At 40.1% G+C, this 22,380-nt stretch overlaps 1 protein-coding gene across 2 annotated transcripts in view; it reads right to left on the minus strand.

Annotated features, from left to right (window-relative positions):
- LOC129704572 (interleukin-15-like) overlaps positions 1 to 22,380 on the minus strand; it is a 58,490-nt gene that overhangs the window by 10,325 nt on the left and 25,785 nt on the right. Inside the window, exons 2-5 of one of the 2 annotated variants that reach the window (XM_055647794.1) lie at positions 13,884 to 13,993; positions 6,484 to 6,595; positions 6,362 to 6,394; positions 1,049 to 1,081 (exon numbers count right to left, since the gene is read on the minus strand). In XM_055647794.1, coding sequence (XP_055503769.1) covers positions 1,049 to 1,081; positions 6,362 to 6,394; positions 6,484 to 6,595; positions 13,884 to 13,993 — 288 coding nt within the window. Of the gene's footprint in view, positions 1 to 1,048; positions 1,082 to 6,361; positions 6,395 to 6,483; positions 6,599 to 13,883; positions 13,994 to 22,380 lie in introns of both variants that reach the window. The other variant, XM_055647784.1, reaches the window with a different exon arrangement.

A 22,380-nucleotide genomic window follows, 5' to 3' on the forward strand; every position in this document is an offset into this window, starting at 1 on the left:
TACCCCAACAGCTGCTGGCAACCTTCTACCGCTGCACCACAGAGAGCATATTAACGTATGGCATCTCTGTGTGGTATCTCAGCTGCACGGAGGCGGAGAGGAGAGCTCTTCAGCGCGTCGTCCACAGAGCGCAGAGGATCATTGGGACACAGCTACCAGCCTTGGAGGGCATCTACCACACACGGTGCCTTAGGAAGGCCGTCAGCATTCATAAAGACTCCTCACACCCTTGTAATAGACTGTTCGAACTACTTCCCTCCGGCAGACGTTACAAGGCCTTCTACGCCCAAAACTCCAGACTCAGGAAAAGCTTCATCCCCAGAGCTATAGCGGCTCTGAACCGGCCCTGCTGAGTGCTTTAACTGGTTTTTTTTTTATCTTGTTTCTCTGGGTGTCTAAATTTTTAGTTAATTAACTTATTACATCGGATGGAAGTTGCATTCCAAATCTCGTTGTACCTCTGTGCAATGACAATAAAATATATTATTATTATTATTATTATATTATTATTATAAAATTCTGAGATATAATATGGATAAATATATAGATAGACAGTCAGAATCATGGCATTAAAGTTTAAGGGGAAAGTTGAAAGGAGAATGATGGGGAACATTTTATTTTTACACACTGCCATGGGTAGTGGCGGAAGCTGATACAAGCGTGGAGTTTAAGAGGCTTTTAAATAAACATCACAATATACTGGGAATGGAAGAATATGTATCATGTGCAGACAGAATGAAGCAGCTTAATTTGATATCATGATCGGCACAAACATTGTGGGGCAAAGGACCTTCTGTGCTGTTCTGTTATATCTAGCTATGTTCTGGAACAACTTTGAAAAATGCTTTAAAAATGTTTCAGATCATTAGTGAAGCCTGATTTCCATATGTGCAGCCATCCGTTCCCTGACCAGTCCATGCACATTCAATGACATGATGAGAAATCGGAGAATTCAGCGCTCATACCATTGGTTTGCAAGCTACCCAACGGTGTGAACATTAGCTTATTTTAATAGTACAAAGAGGGTGTTATGGTGATTAACACTTACCGATACATCGTCAGGAGTGTATAACAACATTTCCTAAGTGAAAAGAAAGAACTTCAATGACAATGCATGTCAGGATTTTTCATTTAAAATGTCCTCGTTGTACACCAACCACTTTAATTTCATGTGCAATTTTAATGGTTTACATATAATTCTACCAACATAACAATATTCAATAAATAGTATATTCTATTTTTGGAAATCATAATTTTATTTAATATGGTGACAGTAAATAGTTTTGCAGAGCTTCATAAGTTCAAGGAGCAGAATTAGGTCATTCAGCCCATCAAGTCTACGCTACCATTCAATCATGGCTGATCTTTCTTTGCTTCTCAACAGCATTCTCCTGCTAACTCCCCATAACCCCTGCACCGTTATTTATCAAGAATCTGTTCATCTCCGCCTTAAACATATTCATTGATGGCCTTCACAGCCGTCAGCAGCAGTGAATTCCACAGATTCACAACTCTCTGACTAAAGAAATTCCTCATCCCCTTTCTAAAGGTACATCTATTTATTCTGGGGCCATAGCCTCTAGTCTTAGACTCTCCCATTTGGAAAACATCCTCTCCAAATTCACTCTATCCATGACTTTTACTATTCGGTAAGTTTTAATGAGTTTGCCTGTCATCCTTCTGAACTCCAGTGGGTACAGGACCAGTCCCTTCAAACGATCATCAAATGTTAACCCAATCATTCCTGGAATCATTCTAATAAACCTATTCTCCAACGCCAGCACATCTTTCCTCAGATATGGACTCAAAACAGCTCACAATAGCAATCTGTATCACAGCCCTCACTCTAGCAGTGGACAGGAGATGGAAAAGGCATTCACGTCTACGCACACAAGTCTATCTACTCTTACAGTTCTCACGTTAGCTATCTTTTGGAACAAACTAATCCATTTCAACAGTTTCTGATATTTGAATCAATGGCTCATGGATGAGATTCATTAGATTTTAAAAACGTTAGGTAGCTGTTAAATGAATGGAGAATGTGAGCATCGTGAGGTTGTAAGCAGAGTGGAAAATATTGTTTAATGTGAAAGTGAATTTGTTAGTATTCGTAAATCATGTGCATTGAAGAGAATACTAATACCTGTAATTATGTACAAGTATATGAAGTTTCATGGTAATGTACTGTTAGGTATTAAACTAGTAATCAATTTAATGCATATCTCCAGGCAATAAGAATTTGGTAGTTAATCAAAATTGAGGTAGTGCCAAATGAATGTCAAACATTGTGCAAGTTGGCTACTGCTGAAGTAATTGGAGTCAATTATGGATAAGTAGGGTTGCAATTTGATTGTGGTTATGACTAAAGTGATACAAAGGAAGAAAATGTTGGCTTTGTAGTGTGTTGGACATTTAAATCCTGCGCACCTATGATTTAAAATATTATTAAATGAGTCGTTTATAACCATGGATGCATAGCATTGGAGATCTTGCCGTCACCAAGACCATTCTTTACAGGTAAAATATCTTTAAGCTCCCATCCTGCGTTTGGACTGTTCGACCTGCTGCCCTCTGGAAGGCGCTATAGGTGCATCAAATCCAGGACAAATAGACTCAGAAATAGTTGCTTTCCGAGAATTATAACTACTATTAATTCTAATTCACACATGCACTGACTTCACTGCCCAACACCACGGACTTCCATCTGTATATATGTATATATGCATGTAGCGCCGCAGAAATTGTGCACCTATCCCCCCCCCCCCATCCCCCTCCCCCCTTCTCCCTTCTGTTTTTTGTTTTTCTGTTTCTTGTTTTTCTGTGCTAAATTGTATGTATGCACTGAGTACGAGCAGCTTTCAGTTTCACTGTACATGTATAGTGACAATAAATGGCATATCATTTATAGCTAATTATGAAAAAGGGATTTTATTTTAAGAACACAGGCATTTGCAATGGGTGCAAGCAAGAGTGAAACGGTAGTGGAATATTTGAGAGCCCTCTCTTTCATGCCATAACCAATCTGCATCCATTCGCAAAATATTAAATTCATTTGTGATAAATGATTAATTTGTTTACATACATTTTCTGGGCTAGGATCTGCCAACAAATACATGAGGATCATGACCTCTCCATTGGAATATAAATAGGCCCATTACCACCAGACTCTTCACAAGATTCTCCCGACGCCGGAGCACCATCACCCGGTGAGAAGGGCCTGGAATATCGGGTCTCCGTAGCGGCGACTGCAGAGGCCTCAATAGGCCCGACTATGGGATGGGGACTGGACTTGGTGCCTTCCCTCACAGTGGGAACCATTGTGGGGGGGGGGGGGGGGGGGGGGGGGGGGTTTATGTTAAATGTCTTTATTATTGTGATGTTTTTTATGTGCTGCGTTGGTAACACACATTTCACCACACCTATTGGTGTATGTGGCTACAAAGAACCTTTGAACCTTTAATTCCCTTGTTTTCTTCAACTCTCATTGTCTTTTCACTATGTTTGCCTCTCATCCTTTGTTGATCCATATCTGTGCCTAGTTATAATTCCTGTCAACCTTTCCATTATGCATTCTAATGCCCACCTTTCTAATTAATACATTGATATAAACGTTCTCATGTTCATCGGATACCTAAAAAATCAGTTTTACTATTTCATGAGACAATAAAATTTGTGATAAAATGTATCTAAACGGCAAATGCTTATGCTTAGCTGCAAATTCTAAATGAAAATAAAATGTTATTCTTCTAAATGTAGGGAAGATTCAAACAAGGGGACACGACTTGAGAATTAAGGGACTGAAGTTTAGGGGTAACATGAGGGGGAACTTCTTTACTCAGAGAGTGGTGGCTGTGTGGAATGAGCTTCCAGTGGAGGTGGTGGAGGCAGGTTCGTTTTTATCATTTAAAAATAAATTGGATAGTTGTATGGACGGGAAAGGAATGGAGGGTTATGGTCTGAGCACAGGTATATGGGACTAGGGGAGAATATGTGTTCGGCACGGACTAGAACGGATGGCCTAGAAGGTAATCGAGATGGCCAATTTGTGAAGTTTCCGTGCTGTAATTGTAACATGTATTTGGTTGGTGAATCCAACTCTTGTGAAGTTGAGGCCACTCTTTATAAGAGTTAGATGTGGCCGTTGTGGCAAGGGGATCAGAGGGTATGAGAGAAAGGTCTATCAGGAGTTTGATCACTTTTCAAAAATGGCGGTGCAGGCTACGAATGGCCTACTATTTCTATAGCTTGTTTCTATGTATCAAAAATTAATTTTTGTTTACCAACTGATGGAAACATATGTTGTGGCGGGGAAGGAGAATAGAGAGTGAAGACAGGAACAGTTCATGAGCATGTGAGATAAAGTGAATGCAAATGAGGTGTAGTGCGATAGGGTAGCAAATGAGTAGGAGTACAATCAGTAGCTGAAGATAACAAAATATACCAGACATCTCAGTGCAGGCATCTCAGTAAATTTACATTTCATAAATTCATGAAACACGGGAACTTACACAAAAAGAGTTTTAAAAAAAAAGGTGAATCAGCTGCTCCAGCAACTGCAGTTATACTAACACAGGTTAAATCAGTCATAATTATGATCTGTAGAAAGAACTGCAGGTGCTGGTTAATGTAAAAAAGGACACAAAGTGCTGGAGTAACTGAACAGGTCAGGCAGCATCTCTGGAGAAGATCTGAAGGAGGTGTGAAAAAGTGTCTTGCCCTGATAAGTCACATATCCATGTTCTCCAGAGATGCTGCCTGAGCTGCTGAGTTACTGTGTGTCCCATAGTTATGATCTTGTATATCAATCTTAAATATATTTTAACCACCATACATAATGTAATATCCTATCCTGGAGAATTAAAATGAGTGAGAAGTGCATTTAAAGGTCGGTGTAATTGCAGAGTTTTATATTGTTCAAGGAATCTTTCCTCCAGCCACTATGATTGAAGACAGGGGTAAGGGGATGGTTTTGTTACTCATCCACGAGACATTTAATGCCTTCGAAAGATAAATCTTCAAAACAGTCTCTTAATTAATAGTTCCTTTATTGTTGTAGTAAAAACAGTGAGCTATTCATCCAGAATTCTTCTTGTTTAAGTACATTTTGATCTAGTCAAACTTGTGCATGGTCAAAAGTTGTGCCTTCCCCATACTTCCTCCAACTCACACTAAAACTACCAGCGCTTCTGTGCGGGAACCTCAGCCTCAAACACTCCTCCAACTACGTAAAAATCCCACCCACATAATTACAGGTGGATAAAATTTAACGGCAACTGGTTATAGTTTATAACACACTGAGTTAAGCTAAATGTCTACTACAGGCGGCACTGAGCAAATAGTCACTCAATTCCAAGCTTCCTCACAGCAAGTGAGTTGCGGACAAATGCAAGCATTACCTCAAAGTATTCTTGCAAAAAATGCAACATTCTAACCTACTCATGGAAAATCCTGGCCTTGCAAGATCAAAATGAAGATACTGCTGCAAACACTGCAATTGTTGAAAACACTGAGAACCCAGAGGTTCTTTGCTGAGAGCATTTGGTCAAAGTGCTGGAAGTATCACATCAGCCTACATACATTTCAAGTATCTCCTGCTCACTTGTACATTTCACATTAGCTACATCAGCCAGCCTAGTAACCACTGAACTGGAGTGAAAGCAAGTCATTCTGAGCAACTAGGGGTTGCCACAAACTGGGGTGGGGACAGATGGAGACCAAATATTAGACAATCCAGCTTTGTGACTGACATTTCAGCCTAGTTTTCAGGGGCAGCAAAAAGACATCAAAGATTACAAATAGTCAAAGATGGGGAATATTTAAAATATTCCTTTCACCTACAATGTAAGAAATATCACAAATGCCAGTGAACTAATAGCACGTTTCAGTCATTTATTTGTTTATGGATTAGAATAATTTGAATGCAAATAAAACTGAAAGCAATCGTTTGATTTCAATATTTTTGAATATCAGGGGCATCCACAAACATTCACAGTTTTTAAATAAGGTTTGACAACTGGCTTGGATGGGTATTGTGGTTTAGCTGGTTGTCAAATAATTATGTTTGGCTGTTGCATGGATGAGATGTGTTCTGACGTACACCTTTGAAAGTATTTCCACATTCAAGGCTCAGCCATGATAACATTGAATGGCTCGAAGGGCCAAATGGCCTACTCCTGCACCTATTGTCTATTGAAACATCTCACCAATGGGGTTCAGGGGATTCAACAAAATGGCACATTTTGGCTTTTACTGTCAATTTTCTGTTAGTCTTAGCACCTCATTGCTGATAGGAAATTCTGGCCCAATATTTCTCACTGACCTACTATTAAGTCAACATCAGCATAGTTTAGTTGACACTTACCCGACAAGATGAGTTTGTCTTGTTCACTCGTCTCTAAACAAAAATAAAGAACATACAATAAAATAAAGGCAATTGCCACAATAATAATGTTAAATAGTTATATAAATGTGTTGAATACCAACTTGAATACGTTGTGTATGGACTAGGATTTCTGACATTATTGATTCTGTTCTCCTTGTTTTTCTTGTTTTAATCGAGTCTCCACCATCTGCTATTGGAAGGCACACAGCGAGGCTGCTGAGGAATGCAGAAACAATTATCTAGAGCATGCAGTAACCTTTTAAACTGCTGTTATTGTATCACTTTCACAGTCCTGTCAATTACATTACATCATGCATGGCAATAAGGTTACATCCTTGAACTGAGCTTCGACAGCTCCTTTGTCAAATATACATTGTCAATCTCTATGTTAAATAATACTTCACATAATTCATCCTATTCCTGGAGCAAACTGGCAACCTTACGATGGCTCTGGATACTAAAAACTCAATTAAACATTGATCTTCCACAAAAAATACTAAAGATATACATTTAATAGTTTCTTAAATCAAATTACCACACTGTGTGGTCCAATACTTTCAGTGAAGGGTGACAAATAAGGAATACAGGATTTTTGATTTGATTTTAAAAGGAAAAAACTGGTTTGTAATCTTAACATGCTAGCTGCATGGTGCTTGCAGAAAAACATTAAAGTATAAATATAAATGTCAATGCAAGATTCATCTTATGTAACCCTGTGTCTTTTTATTCCTTGTCAATTGTAGTTGTTTCCTGCTAAACTGTCGTTCAATGTGGGTTAAATGCATGTAACAGCATTATTGCACAACCACTTGTTCAGCAAGCACATGACATCAAACGTGACATCAGTTTGTGGCCAGAAGATGGGCCAATTTACACAGCACAGTGAATGGTTTTGGGCCCCATATCTGAGGAGAGGATCCAGAGCAAGTTCACGAGAATGATCCCAGGAACGAGTGGGTTAACATATAATGAGGTTTGACAACCCTGGGTCTGTACTCGCTGGAGTTTAGAAGGATGAGGGGAGGTCTCATTGAAACATACTGAATAATGAAGGGCCCGGATAGAGTGGATGTCGAGAGGATGTTTCCACTAGTGGGAGACTCTAGGATCAGAATAAAAGAACATATATTTAGAAAGGAGATGAGGAGGAATTTCTTTAGTCAGAGAGTGGTGAATCGGTGGAATTCAGTGTCACAGGCTGTGGAGGCCAAGTCAATAGATATTTTGAAGGTGGAGATGATTAGCAAAGGTGTCAGGGGCTGTGGGGAGAAGGTAGGAGAATGGGGTTTAGGGAAGTATAGATCAGCCATGATTGAATGGTGGAGGAGACTTGATGGGCCGAATGGAACATTGTTGCTACACTCCACCTGGCTGACAAGCCCTTATCTTGTCTACATCCCTCATTGCTTCTTCCATGTGGCATATTTTCACCGAGCAGCATCAATTGTAGCAATGGCTATTCTCCACTTGTTTGACCCACACCAATGCTTCCTGTAAGGACTCCATGCCCTACTTGTAGTCCTCCGTCTACGCCAATCTGCTCCCTCGATGTGGCGTTCTCCACCCAGTTCCTGACATATCTGAAATGTCCTGTTTGGCACCTTAACGGGGGTTCCAAGGAAATTCCTCCACCATTTCCAAATGAGGCCTCGCACCTGGGTACTCTTCCATACTGAATGTGTCAACTATGCTCTCTCACAAAACAGTTTGATTCCCGCACTCAAGCATAATGTGAATGGGCCGAGAACCCCCTAGTCAGACAGAGCAATGTAATTCACCCCACTGCCGGTTTATTGAAAAGTGATCCTCCGTCAGTTTCGCCACTCCAACGAAACACCACACTACTGGCCACATCTCCCATCTCCCCCCATATCTGCCTTCCCACAGTGACCCATCTCCATACCAATCCCTTGTCATATGCATCCCTTCCTTCTCGGTCTCCCCCCTCCCCGGGCACTTTCCCTTGCAACCGAGGGAGTACAGAGTCCCTTTCACCCCCCCTCGACTCCGTTCAAGGACCCAAGAAGAAAGACTGGGTGACGACAGAGTTTTACCTGCATCTCTTCCAACCTCATCTATTGCGTCCGCTGATTTAGATGTCAGCAGATCTATATCAGTGAGACCAAGCGGAGGTTGGGCGATCGTTTCGCCGAACACCTCCGCTCGGTCCGCAATAACCAAGCTGACCTCCCGGTGGCTCAGCACTTCAACTCCCCCTCCCACTCCGTCTCCGACCTCTCTGTCCTGGGTCTCCTCCATGGCCACAGCGAGCAGCACCGGAAATTGGAGGAACAGCACCTCATATTCCGTTTGGGGAGTCTGCACCCCGGGGGCATGAACATTGAATTCTCCCAATTTTGTTAGTCCTTGCTGTCTCCTCCCCTTCCTCAGCCCCCCTGCTGTCTCCTCCCATCCCCCAGCCTTCGGGCTCCTCCTCCTTTGCCCTTTCTTGTCCCCTCCCACCCCCGCCCCAGGTCACCTGTGCTGTTTCGCCCCTAAATGTTGTACTGTTCCTCGCTCCATAGATGCTGCTGCCATCCCGCTGAGTTTCTCCAGCATTGCTTGTGAAACCTGCTATCAGATCCACTTGTTTGACTCACACACAATCATTCTGTAAGTAGCCGAGGACAAATGCTGATACTTGTAGTGCCCATTGTGTGCAACCAGCTCCCTCGATGTGATCTCTTCTCCAATTGTTCCTGATATATTGGAATAACCTTGTTTGGCACCTTACTATAGGTTTCCAAGGAAATTAAATCCACCATTTCCAAATGTTCCACCCAGCTGGTTACACTCAAATTACTGAATGTGCCAACTATTTATCTTTCACAAAACAGTTTGATTCTGGTTAATCAAGCTATAATGTGAATGAGGCAGAACCTATTAAGGTCAGACAGAGCAATGTAATTCATTTCCACTGCTTGGTTTATTGAGAATTGATTATAGAGTTGTACAGCATAGAAACACACCCTCTGGCCTACTATATCTATACCGACCACAGTGCCCATTATACCAATACATAACACCATATGCATTACTTCCTTCTGGTCTCCTAATCTGAGGAAAGACATTCTTGCCATAGAGGGAGTACAGAGAAGGTTCACCAGACTGATTCCTGGGATGTCAGGACTTTCATATGAAGAAAGACTGGATAGACTCGGCTTGTACTCGCTAGAGTTTAGAGGATTGAGGGGGGGGATCTTATAGAAACTTACAAAATTCTTCAGAGGATGGACAGGCTAGATGCAGGAAGATTGTTCCCGATGTTGGGGAAGTCCAGAACAAGGGGTCACAGTTTAAGGATAAGGGTGAAGTATTTTAGGACCGAGATGAGAAAAACATTTTTCACACAGAGAGTGGTGAATCTGTGGAATTCTCTGCCACAGAAGGTAGTTGAGGCCACAGTTCATTGACTATATTTAAGAGGGAGTTAGATGTGGCCCTTGTGGCTAAAGGGATCAATCTGGAAAAACAACTCTCCTCTCATACTCTGCCTCCTCCCACCAAGCTAATTTTACATTACATTTGTAAACTCTCCATGGATCCCATTTCTTCACATCTTTCACACTTGAATATGCTGAGAGAATGGAGCAGCTGGGCTTGTACACTCTGGAATTTAGAAGGATGAGAGAGGATCTTATTGAAACATATAAGATTATTAAGGGTTTGGACACTAACGAGGCAGGAAACATGTTCCCGATGTTGGGGGAGTCCAGAACCAGGGGCCACAGTTTAAGAATAAGGAGTAAGCCATTTAGAACGGAGATGAGGAAACACTTTTTCACACAGAGTGTTGTGAGTCTGTGGAATTTTCTCCCTCAGACGGCGGTGGAGGCAGGTTCTCTGGATACTTTCAAGAGAGAGCTAGATAGGGCTCCTGAAGATAGCGGAGTCAGGGGATATGGGGAGAAGGAAGGAACGGGGTACTGATTGGGGATGATCAGCCATGATCACATTGAATGGCGGTGCTGGCTGGAAGGGCCGAATGGCCTACTCCTGCACCTATTGTTTATTGTCCTGTGGAACCTTGTTAAAGGTTTAGCTAAAGTGCATATGAACAACATTTACCAACCTGCCCCATAAATCTTCCTGAATAAATCTTCCTGAAAAAATGTGTCTGACCTCCAATTTGAACATGGCCGTTAGGTGATTAAATTCAGAGTTGATCAACAGCCCAGAATAAAGGTGTGGGGGAAAATTACAGAAATGGAAGTATTGCAAAAATACCATGTATATGGTATATATGTGCAACATAATGGTTTCTAATGAATTCATTCCAACTCTCAGTTTGTTAAAGCTCTATTTAGAAATAGCCACACACATCAATATTTTTATTGCGTTTGAAAACTATTGGGAAACACATTCCCTTGATGGGGCTGGATATGGAGGAAGACTCCAATCTTCTGCCACATCAGAATTTGTCCGAGTATAATTGAGAAGTAAACACACGCTGTACTAACTATCCCAGCTAGACAAAAGTGCTGGAGAAACTCAGCGGGTGCTGCATTATCTATGGAGTGAAAGAAATAGTCAACGTTTCGGGGCAAAACCCTGGGATAGTTAGTTCAATGGGAGACAGCGTGTTTACTTCAATATTGTACTCGGACAAATTCTTCGCTCCACAGATGCTGGTGCACCCGCTGAGTTTCTCCAGCAATTTTGTCTACCTTCGATTCTCCAGCATCTGCAGTTCCTTCTTGAACTAACTATCCCAATCTGACCGCTCTCTATCCAGACTTCAATATTGAAATTTGAGGCTCGGGTCCAATAACTATGCACTATAAGGCAACAGTCATGTGTAATAATCAAACACAATGATTACTTCATTAGAAGCACTATAAATATTACTGGAAAGAAAGTACTCATTAGCCAATCTCTTGGCAGCCCGTATGTACCATTGGACTCCAAAGCAGATTTCCTTCTTAGTCGCAAAGTTTCAATGATACCATGCTGTTACTGATCTTGCAAACACATTTTAAATTTGCTTTCACATTTTTGAGAAGAGCCGGAGGAGGCTCAGGTAAAAAGAAGAGAAGGTACAAAGGTACAAAGGTACAAATGACATTTGGTGTAGTGAAATTTGACTTGCCGTGGTAAACACTCAATAGCTCGGCCCTTTGCTATGTAAAGAGCAACTGCGTCAATGTTTCTTTCAGAATCATTGACTTTGTTTCTCTCTCTAGGGTGTTGCCTACCTGGTGAGTATTTCCAGTATTTTACTGTTTGTATTTCAGGTTTTGACATGGAGGCTCGTGTGATGTGCATGGAGCACGTTGAGATTGTTTGGGAGCACCTGAGGTAGAGAAGGCTGGATTAGTAGCGGAGGGGCAATGGGTGAAGGGGCTCGAAGCTGTGAACTTTAGAAACAGCATGGCTATACACAAAGGTGCCGTGGAGAGAGAAAACCGGGGAGGAGGAGAGTGGAAGACAAGGCTCAGTAAAACATCTTTCATGAGGTGCAGGAAAGTAACAAAACTGCAGTGGAGTTTAGCTTTGAAACTGGTTCATGAATTGACAAAATTATTTTGGCCGTTGACTGATGGAAATTTTGTGAAAAATTGCTTTTCAATAACTGTGACAAGTTCCATCCTATTGCAATTTTAAAGATTTAAAAAAAGAGTAAGCCTAAATTGTAGGATTCAAAACGACACAGAGTGTCAAAGAGTTGTGTGTGCTGAGTGCTGCAGTAACTCAGTCAGTCGGGCAGCATCTCAACACAACATGGGTAGGTGACGTTTCGGGTCAAGATGCTTTTTCCGACTGTGTGGACCAGTATCTGCTGGTTGGATAATGAGTAACTTCGTTGCTTCCTTGTTTCTACACATCAATGTGGGACTGCTCAGCTCTGTATCAGGAAAATGACAACTCAGAACCCTTAGAATAAATTCTTAGAATAAAGGGGAAGTAATTTAAGACTGAGGTGAGAAAAAACTTTTTCACCCAGGGAGTTGTGAATTTATGGAATTCCCTGCCACAGAGGGCAGTGGAGGCCAAATCACTGGATGGATTTAAGAGAGAGTTAGATAGAGCTCTAGGGACTAGTGGAGTCAAGGGATGTGGGGAGAAAGGGGGGGTGGGGGGGGGTTAATTGTCGTGACACTGTGATTCAGATTTGTGTAAAACTTGCAGGATGAGAAATAGTTCAAGGATGAGCATCAGGAAAAAGAGTGGAGTGAGAAAACCTAGCATTTCCAGAGATGACAGGAATCTCTGACATACTGGAACTTCCACAAAAGCCAACAGCAGAATTGGATAATAAATAATAACTTAAAGCAGTAAAACTTAATAATAATAATTAAGTTAAGCCATTGTCAAAATGATGTCAGAAATAGCCAAATTGCTGGCCAAGGCTCATGCAACGAGTCAATATGAATGCATTGGTAAATTTGTACAAATAAACATTTTATTATGCAGTGATTTTAAACTTAAATTATGTGGTCAAATTACAAATTTGTCGTACTTAAAAAAAATCTAATTCATTTGCTGTGTTTCCCAGTTTTTTGAATAATAACCTAAGATATTGGCTTGATAATTTGTGAATGATACACTGTTAAGTTTAATGGAAGTGCCTTCCAGGTGCATAATTTTTTTCCTTCAAGTTTGACAATGCTGTTCTGCGTCTGGAAGTTATAATTCAGGTAATAATCAAGATATTTTTTCTTAAAGCTACTCATTACGAATAACAAGCACAAAGCTACAGATTGTTGCAAAACCAAATCCAGTTGTTCAGAAAAGGAAATCGGCCACTATATTCCATTTAGCCTCCATATGACTATATGTAACAGCAAACCCACCAATACAGTTGCCTCTTCCATGCCAGGCCCTTTGAAAGAGTCCAGCAAGTGATATCAAAGCCTTCTCCAGGGCAGCTCCCAGGCTCTGGAACTCCCTCCCCCAACTGATCCGCAATTCCGTGTCCCTCACCATCTTCCAGTCCTGCCTCAAGACCCATCTCTTCACCTCTGCCTATCCTTAGCCCCACGTGCCGTCCCTTTTCATCTGTGCATTGATTGCCTCATATTGTGTTTTGTATTGAATTCTGTACTTACTTTGTGTACTAGTCATATCTCTACTATTTATTTCATTCCCTTACATGTTTTTCCTCTACCTGCTAAATTTTTGTAAGGTGTCCTTGAGACTCTTGAAAGGCGCCCATAAATAAAATGTATTATTAGTATTATTATTATTAAATTCAAAGGGAATTAGAAATCAGCAATAAATGGTAGGTTGTGTAGAAAGGAACTGCAGATGCTGCATTAAACCGAAGATAAACACAAACAGCTGGAGTAACTGCAGGACAGGCAGCATCGCTGGAGAGAAGGAATGGGTGATGTTAATTGCTAAGTTACCAGTGATCTAAACAAATAAATTAATTAGATAGTTGTATTAATTATTAGACAGAACTTATAAATTGTATTATACAGTACACTATTACAAGAACAAGTTTATGTAGCATATTTTACATGTCACAATGAATAGATGTCCAAAAATACAAAATTACCATAGTAAGAGCAGAGAAATCCCAGTCTCAGTATTTATGAAGGTGAAAATATGGCAGTCCAAATTAAGGTGTAAGTTGTAGTTGAAATAAACCCGCTTCACTTGCCTTCTCTATAGAAAAAATGATACATATATAAACACACTGCAAAAATACAATTGTCTTACTTTAACATTTATTTAATACGGATGATTATTGCCAATAACTTATTTTAGATTTTTTTTAGGACAGAATTAAATATGAAAATAGTTAAAATATGTGTGGATGCATCAAATGGAAAAACAAACATTGTCCTAAATAGAACTGTGTAATGTCAGCAACATCACTCTGCAATAAGTGTCGATACGTTTGCATTCATATATATACACACACACACAAAACAAAAACCTATATCAATATTTTGATGTGATTACAGGATTAGCTCAAATATCAAGCAACAGCCCAACTAGAATTCAAGCTCCACGTTTCAGCAATTATTTGTTCAATATTATAAATACATTTACACACACATGCGCTTGTGTGCTCACACACACACTACGTGGTGAATTATTTTTAAATCGCTGTCATCTCCCACAGTACGAGGCCACAAAGGGGCTAAAGGATATCTAATTGGAAAGCGACAAGTCCCAATGAAAATGTTGCGTTCGTTAAAGTCCGTCAGGACATTCAAATGTTTATGTCCTACTGAATACGTAATCCATTTCAGAATTAACTCCCTGATTTGTTCTGTGTGGAAATTGAAAGAATAATTGAACGGTCTAAGTATAAGAAAAAGAGTATGCAGAGGCTTAAGGTAGCATACAATGATGCAATGAGGTTGCTACTTCGTGTCCCTAGGTGGCATAGTGCCAGTCAATTGTTTGTGTCCACTAGAGTGCCAACCTGTGAGGCACTCTTAAGACAGCTGATGTTTAGTTTTATGTGTCGCCTGGACAAGTCAGAGAACCACATAATTGAAGCCTTAGTCAGCCCTCTGAAAAGCTGCTATAGATTCACTTCTAGGCTAAGATGGCATTGGTGCAATAGCTTATATATATTTTAGGCTAATATGCAATTTCTTAATGTATCTGTAATTCTTTGTACTGTTTGATGTGTATATGGACCTGTGTCTGAAATAAAGCTTTAATAATAATAATAATAATAATGGATCTGCATCCTATTAATCAATGAGTGAGTTTGCCTTGCTATCCAAATTGAAATGAAGCCCAAACTGAAGCCCAAATGGTTTGCGTACCTTGCTGTTGTCACTGAGCACATTGCGATCACTCTTGCCTGACATATGGTTACTATCAACATGATTCCTGGAATATTGTCTAGTGTACAATGAAGTCTGCAAATTATTATCTAATAAACTAAATGAGGTGCAGATAGGAGGTTGAATCTCAAGAACTCAATCTTCATTATAAAATAGAAACCGTTTTCAATATTCATTTTCAACATAACATAAGTAACCATAACCAAAAAGTGACCCAACTAACCCAATAAACCAAATATTGAAACCCCATTCGCTCCTTGTGTCTGGAATTATGAATTGGGCATCTTTAAGCCAAGGGGCCACAGTTTAAGAATAAGGAGTAAGCCATTTAGAACGGAGACGAGGAAACACTTTTTCTCACAGTGTGGTGAGTCTGTGGAATTCTCTGCCTCAGAGGACGGTGGAGGCAGGTTCTCTGGATGCTTTCAAGAGAGAGCTAGATAGGGCTCTTAAAAATAGCGGAGTCAGGGGATATGGGGAGAAGGCAGGAACGGAGTACTGATTGGGGATGATCTGCCATGATCACATTGAATGGCGGTGCAGGTACGAAGGGCCAAATGGCCTACTCCTGCACCTATTGTCTAGTGTCTGTTGTGTCATTGAGTACCAACTCAGCCTTATACAGTGGGAGAAAAACCCTGTTTAGAACTGCTAATCTCCTAAATTGTCTATTAGTTAGCCTTCATTTGTTCTGTCCTGAAAAGTTACCTTCCCATCTTATTCTATCATCCATTCTGAATGGTCTCACAGCCGAGCTAATTATATTCTCCCCTTTAACAACAGCAAACCTACCAAGATATTGGCCCGGGTGCTGTTGCCATACAAATCCCACATTCTCTAGAACGGTCTCAATTGCCTCAGCTATCCTGAACCCTACCTCTCGTTCACCTCCACTGTCCTCTTATTTCTGCTTCCACTATCACGTGGCTCTGGGATAATTCAGATATTACAACATTAGGCAATGCTTAATCTCTCTCAGTTGTTTATACTGAGGGCAACATTCTCTTTCTACCCATGTCCTTGTACCGAAATGGACGATGACCTTGGTTGATCATGTCCCATCAAAATGTTCCATAGCCACTCATTGGCTTGCCTAATGCTGGCTCTGGAGAGGTAAAATATCATCCAGGAGCCACATGCCCACCAATAATTGCCCACCTCCATCTAGCTATCGGTAAGTAAATGATCAGAAAATTGAGAAATGGTACACGCTATAATATTTATTCAAAGAACATGAAACAGATATACACTTACACCTCAATATTATGCTAGCCTGGGGTCACGCTACCAATCTAGTCCAAGATCCCTGTTTATATTTACTTTTCAGCTCCTTAATCATGTTAGCCCCCTTTGTGGACGCCCGTACACAGTCAAACCAAGGGTTTGGAGTTCCACAGGTATCTCTAGCAAGTCTGAATTGTGAGACACACACCTTCCACCTAATCCACATGTTAAACTGAGTTCTTTTGCCAGTCTAATTCAAGAAAACTTGATTCAAACCATTGCTGTTAAAATCGATTTGTTATTCTGACAGCGCTGGATAATTCTTTAAACCTTCTAACACAGAGCTGGAAGCTCCAGGGCAGGTCTAAAGAGCTAGCAAATTTGGTTCAAACTTAACTCATTATTATAGGTATTAGGCAATTATGGTACAGAAGGTGTGGCAAAATATTAGCCAATCATTATGGATAACCATACATTAGCTTATTTGCATTAACCAATCAACTAAATCCTTTCCAGTGATTGACAACATGTGCAGTCACATGACTAAGTGGAGTAGAGTAAAACCACAGAAATATAAAATCAATTCTCATAGACCACCTCTCAGAATATACAATACACATCATACATCAATCACACAATACATACACACAAAACATATATTTTCACTTTCGGAAAAGTTATTTCTAAAACTTCAGATTTAAACAAAGTCTAATACTTACAATCCTAATGAAAACACAATACACTTCACAAATAATGTCCCTACAACTACATAGTTAAAATACAGTTACCTATGGATAGCAATGTTACAAAATGTTGAGATTTAAAAAATCAAGTCTGCAATTTATCCCATCAGATAAAGCATAAAAATAAGTTTAATTTGACACCTAATTCACTTTCATATCTCAAGTATTTAAAAAGTTATGGCCATTTTCATACTCGGAAATTAGCATCTTGTTCCCTATTGATTTTCTATGGACATAACAAAAAAGCTGTGATCATGGACAGTCAAAAGCCCATAACCTTCTTAAAAATTAAGAGAACTGAATGAAATTTTCAGTTATCATAGATTGAACCATTCTGAAACAAATATAAAATAATCTTACTTGGATGACCTGAAATTAAAGCATATAATTAGTTAGTTACCCAATTGTAGCTAATTCCAAACTTCAATTACTAGATCTAAACATCTATCCATTTCTTAATAAATGATTAACATTTTTAAATAGCCTAAGTGTCCAAATAATATTCACAAACAATTCACAATAAAACATGATCTTTAAATCTCATTTACATTAATTTATAGGCCAAATGGAAGGAATTTAGTGTTTAATTGCTGTAAATTAAAGTCCATTTAAATCAGCTTTCTAGTGGGATCCTGTGAACGCGCTGGTTTAGAACGTTCACATTGCAGTAGATTTGTGCCCTCAAATGCCCAGAAAAATACTGCGGGATATAATGGGCCCAAAATTAGCTACTCGCAACATTAAACTTTGTATAAAGGGATCTTAAGAAGCCCTTTTTAACGTAAAAATAAACAGCCTACCTTCTGTTGTCCCCTGTATGAGATCTGGCCTGTTGTCGGCGGTCGCGGGTTTAGAGGTTAATTTTTAACCTAATATAACAATTAAATAAAGCCCTTAAAACTAATAATAGCTCAAGCAAAGGAATCTTACAGCGATTTTTCGTTAATAATTAACTAGGCTGAAAAACCTCGATTTGAACAGCCTAGGGAAAATCGCGTTTTAAACCCGCCCCCCTCTAAACGGCGCCAAAATCGCGCACACGGGCTGGGACAGATTTTCAGCGACGCTTCAGGTACGTTTTGCAACATACCTACTATGGATTACAAAGATGAGTTTTGCCCCATTCTTACAAAGTGGTAAAAACTTAAGTTATTTCTAATCACACAATTCCCAACTCCAAGCACACAAAGGCCATACTTGTCACACTGGATAAATTATAATTGCTTCTTACCAAGCTCAGGTCTAGTTTCATTTTGAATTACAATCTCCCCCTTCTACCTCTGGACGAAAGGAATGCAAGGCCTCTTTACGACCCTCACTAATAGCATTCCACACAGCAAATGGAAGATTACTATATGCAGACCCCAATCGTTTGACTTAGATCAAAACAGAGTTACTTTCTCAGTTTTCTATAAACATAAGAAATCACCCTTATACAAAGGTCACACAATCATCACCTATGCCTTATCTCTTATCTCAACATAAGTACATTTACACAGCACAAACCATATCACAGACTATTATCTAGTCTTGCTGTCTAAGACCCAACATGAACAACCATAAACACTCTTAATGACACACCAGAGCTGAAAGATGTGTCACAAAGAAACGACAAATTGTCCCTATGTCCTGGGAAGAGACCCCATTAACAACCTATACTCTAAACACCAAACTAAACCAAATACAACATCTGACAGCGTTATAGCTGCTTCAAAGCAAACAAAGCTAAGCTTATTCAGATCAACATTTCCATGTTATGATAAGCCATCTGTTCTCCTGTGTGTGTGTTCTTTGTACTTTATTTCTTTGTGGCGACATGTATTTCTGAAAGCCCCAAACGCTTCTCTTGCAACTCAACACAAGTTCCTCACACACAAGTTATTACTGAACAATTCTATTGTATAATATTTCCTCACACATTTCTTATAAAATATAATTTAAAAAAGCTGAAAATGCTGGTTTATACCAAAGATCGACAACAAATGCGAGAGTGACTCTGCAGGTCAGGCAGCATTTCTGGAGAAAATGGATAGGTGAAGTTTCTAGTCCCCACCCGAAATGTCACCTATCCATTTTCTCCAGAGATGCTAGTAAACATGAGATATATCCAACATCATATTAGTAAACAAGATATCTATCTAACCAAAGAATGTGCTTCTATAGACGGCCCTACCCGCTCCTTCTCCTTTATCTTAAAATAGTTCAGTTTCAGTTTAGTTTATTGTCACATGTGCAGTGAAAAGCTTTTGTTGCGTGCTAACCAAGCAGCAGAAAGACAATACATGATTACAATCAATCCATTCACAGTGTATAGATACATAAGGGAATAAGGTTTAGTTCCCAATATTCCTGCCTCTTCCTAATATTCCTGCCTCACATATATTTGATATTATTTGTGACCATTTCCAGTTTTTGCCTCCTTTGCTTACGTGTATCATTATCCATCTATGTGCGGGACAGGCAGCATCTCTGGAGAGAAGGAATGGATGTGATGCTTCTTCTGATGGGCCTGAAGGGTCTCGACCTGAAACGTCACCCATTCCTTCTCTCTAGAGATGCTGTCTGTCCCATTGAGTTACTCCAGCATTTTGTGTCTATCTTCGGTGTAAACTAGCATTTGCAGCTCCTTCCTCCACAATCCATCTATGTGCACTAGTCTGGGATGAGTTTATTTTTTTAGTCACTTGTACAGAGGTGAAAGGCTTTTGTTGTGTGTTAACCAACCAGTGGATTACAATCGAGCCATCCAACATACAGATACGGTAAAGAGAATAACAGTTAGGGCTAGATGAAGATGACACCATCACTTTTTCCACATTTTGTTACGTTACAGCCTTATTTCAAAATGGATTAAATTCATTTTTTATATCAATCTACACACAATATCCCAGAATGAAGAAGCAAAAACATGTGTTTAGATTTTTGCAAAGTAATTAAAAAGAAACAACAGAAATATCACATTTACATAAGTATTTAGACCCTTTGCTATGACACTTAAAATTGAGCTGTTTCCATTAATTATCCTTGAGTTGTTTCTACACTTGATTGGAGTCCACAAGTGGTAAATTGATTGTACATGATTTGGAAAGGCACACACCTGTCTATATAAGATCCCACAGTTGACAGTGCATGTCAGAGCAAAACCCAAGCCATGAAGACGAAGGAGTTGTCTGTCGACCTCCAAGACAGGATTGTGTTGAGACACAGATCTGGGGAAGGGTATAAAACAATTTCTGCAGCATTGCAGGCCCTGAAGACTTATGTAAATGTGATATTTCAGTTATTTATTTTTAATTACTTTACAAAAATCTCTAAACGCCTGTTTTTGCTTTTTTATTATGGGGTATTGAGTGTAGATTGATGATTTAAAAAATGAATTTAATCAATTTTAGAATAAGGCTGCAACGTAACAAAATGTGGAAAAAGTGAAGGGGTCTGAATACTTTCTGAATGCACTGTAATATAGTTGCTCACAACTGCTCTCTAGTTGTTGGTTGGATGGTTCAGTTGCCTGCTAAAAGCTGAGAAGAAACTGTCCCTGAATCTGGATGTGTGCATTTTCACACCTATACCTCCTGCCTGGTGGGTGAGAGGAGAAGGAGTGGCCAGGGTGCAACTTGTCCTTGATTATGCTGCTGGCTTTACCGAGGCAATATCAGGTGGAGTCTTGCAATCTCCCACAATTTGTATTGCTGTATCTAATTAGGATTACCTTTAAGATAACATACTTTCCCGGCACACTCAACTAACAAAGTATTCATACTGTTCAAAACATGGTACATTTTCATGGACTTAGCTGAATTATTCAAGAGCCCAATAGCACACCCCCACCTTTAGTGTTGTTAAATGATTGCTAACTTACATACGCCATATTTGCATCAAATGCAGAAAGTTTGTCTTCATTGTTTAATAAATGGAATATGGGAACACACAAAGGTCAGTTTATTGTCACCATGTGACATCTCAGATTTGTTCTGAATAACTGATAACATGAATGCAGCTATTACTGACAAACTAAATCATATCATCAAACAAAGGGCATGAATTTATTTGCACAATGCTGCCCCAATTCCACAAGTCATTCCACCGTGAGGTGGTTATAATTTCCTTAATTTGTGTTTCAACTTCTCCACTCCACTGCATGATGTTAACCATATATTTTATGCACTTCGTAAATGAAAGATACATTTTAAAAACCCATCCAAACAACATTTGTTTATTGCACGGAGACAAATATAATCAAAGCTTCAGCTTTCTTGGTTTGTTTCTGGCAGCTTGGTAAATATTTGTAACATTTTTTTAAATAAAGTTTATTTCCACATTCCCAAATTAAAAACGCCCTTGCTGCAGAATTCTCATTCTCATAAGTATTCAGAAATTATGCTCTTAGAAAGGAAGATTGATTTTGGAGAACTCCCGCCTTACCTCCTGATCTGTTGGTTGATATGTATTTTCTTTTTGTCTTTACACTCTTAAGGGCCTGTCCCACGAGCATGCGACTCCATGCGGCAAGCGCGACCTGACGTGGTCACTTGTGCCGTACGGCCTCACGGGGCCGGTCCCACTTTGATCGTCGGAGCCGTATGGAGTTGTGCGGAGCCGGTCCCGACATCGCGCGGGGCTCCGAAAAACTGACCTTGTTCAAAAATTCCACGCTGCAACGGCCTGCCGGCCCGCAGCCGCATTGTGGCCGTACGCACCGCCTCGACGGGCGTGAGCAGCATCTTGACGCCGTACGCAGCATCTTGCCGCCGTACGTCACGAGCGGACTTCGCTCGAACTTCACGTCACTCACTCGACCTCCACGCGGCCCCAGCTTCCGGTTTGGTCGCGCTTGCCTCATGCAGGTCGCATGCTGGTGGGACCGGCCCTTTAAACCGTTGGCAAGAACTAGGTTCATTTCTGTCTTTTATCAATTCTACTTAAAATTGGAAAACGCACCTTGTACCCGTAGATTTTCCGACCATGAAAATATGCTTTGTTTTCCATTGCCTTGGTACCTCTGGTCTCCATAAAATTCTACAACTACTGTCCCCCATCAAGGTCATAGTAATGATCATAATACTCTCAGTTTAATGGTATAAAAGTTAAACCTGAACAAATAAACTACATAAATCATTGTTTAGTTTATTACTCTATAAACCAGCATTTGCAGCTCCTTCCGACACGGATATATTAATGTAAATGATTACCAGTAATGGGCCTGTACCACTTAGGCGACTCTTTAAGCGACTGCCAGGGACTAGTTTTAATGGAATTTACCTACGACACCTGTCGA

Source organism: Leucoraja erinacea, chromosome 1, assembly GCF_028641065.1.
Source record: "Leucoraja erinacea ecotype New England chromosome 1, Leri_hhj_1, whole genome shotgun sequence".
NCBI classification, from domain to species: domain Eukaryota; kingdom Metazoa; phylum Chordata; class Chondrichthyes; order Rajiformes; family Rajidae; genus Leucoraja; species Leucoraja erinaceus.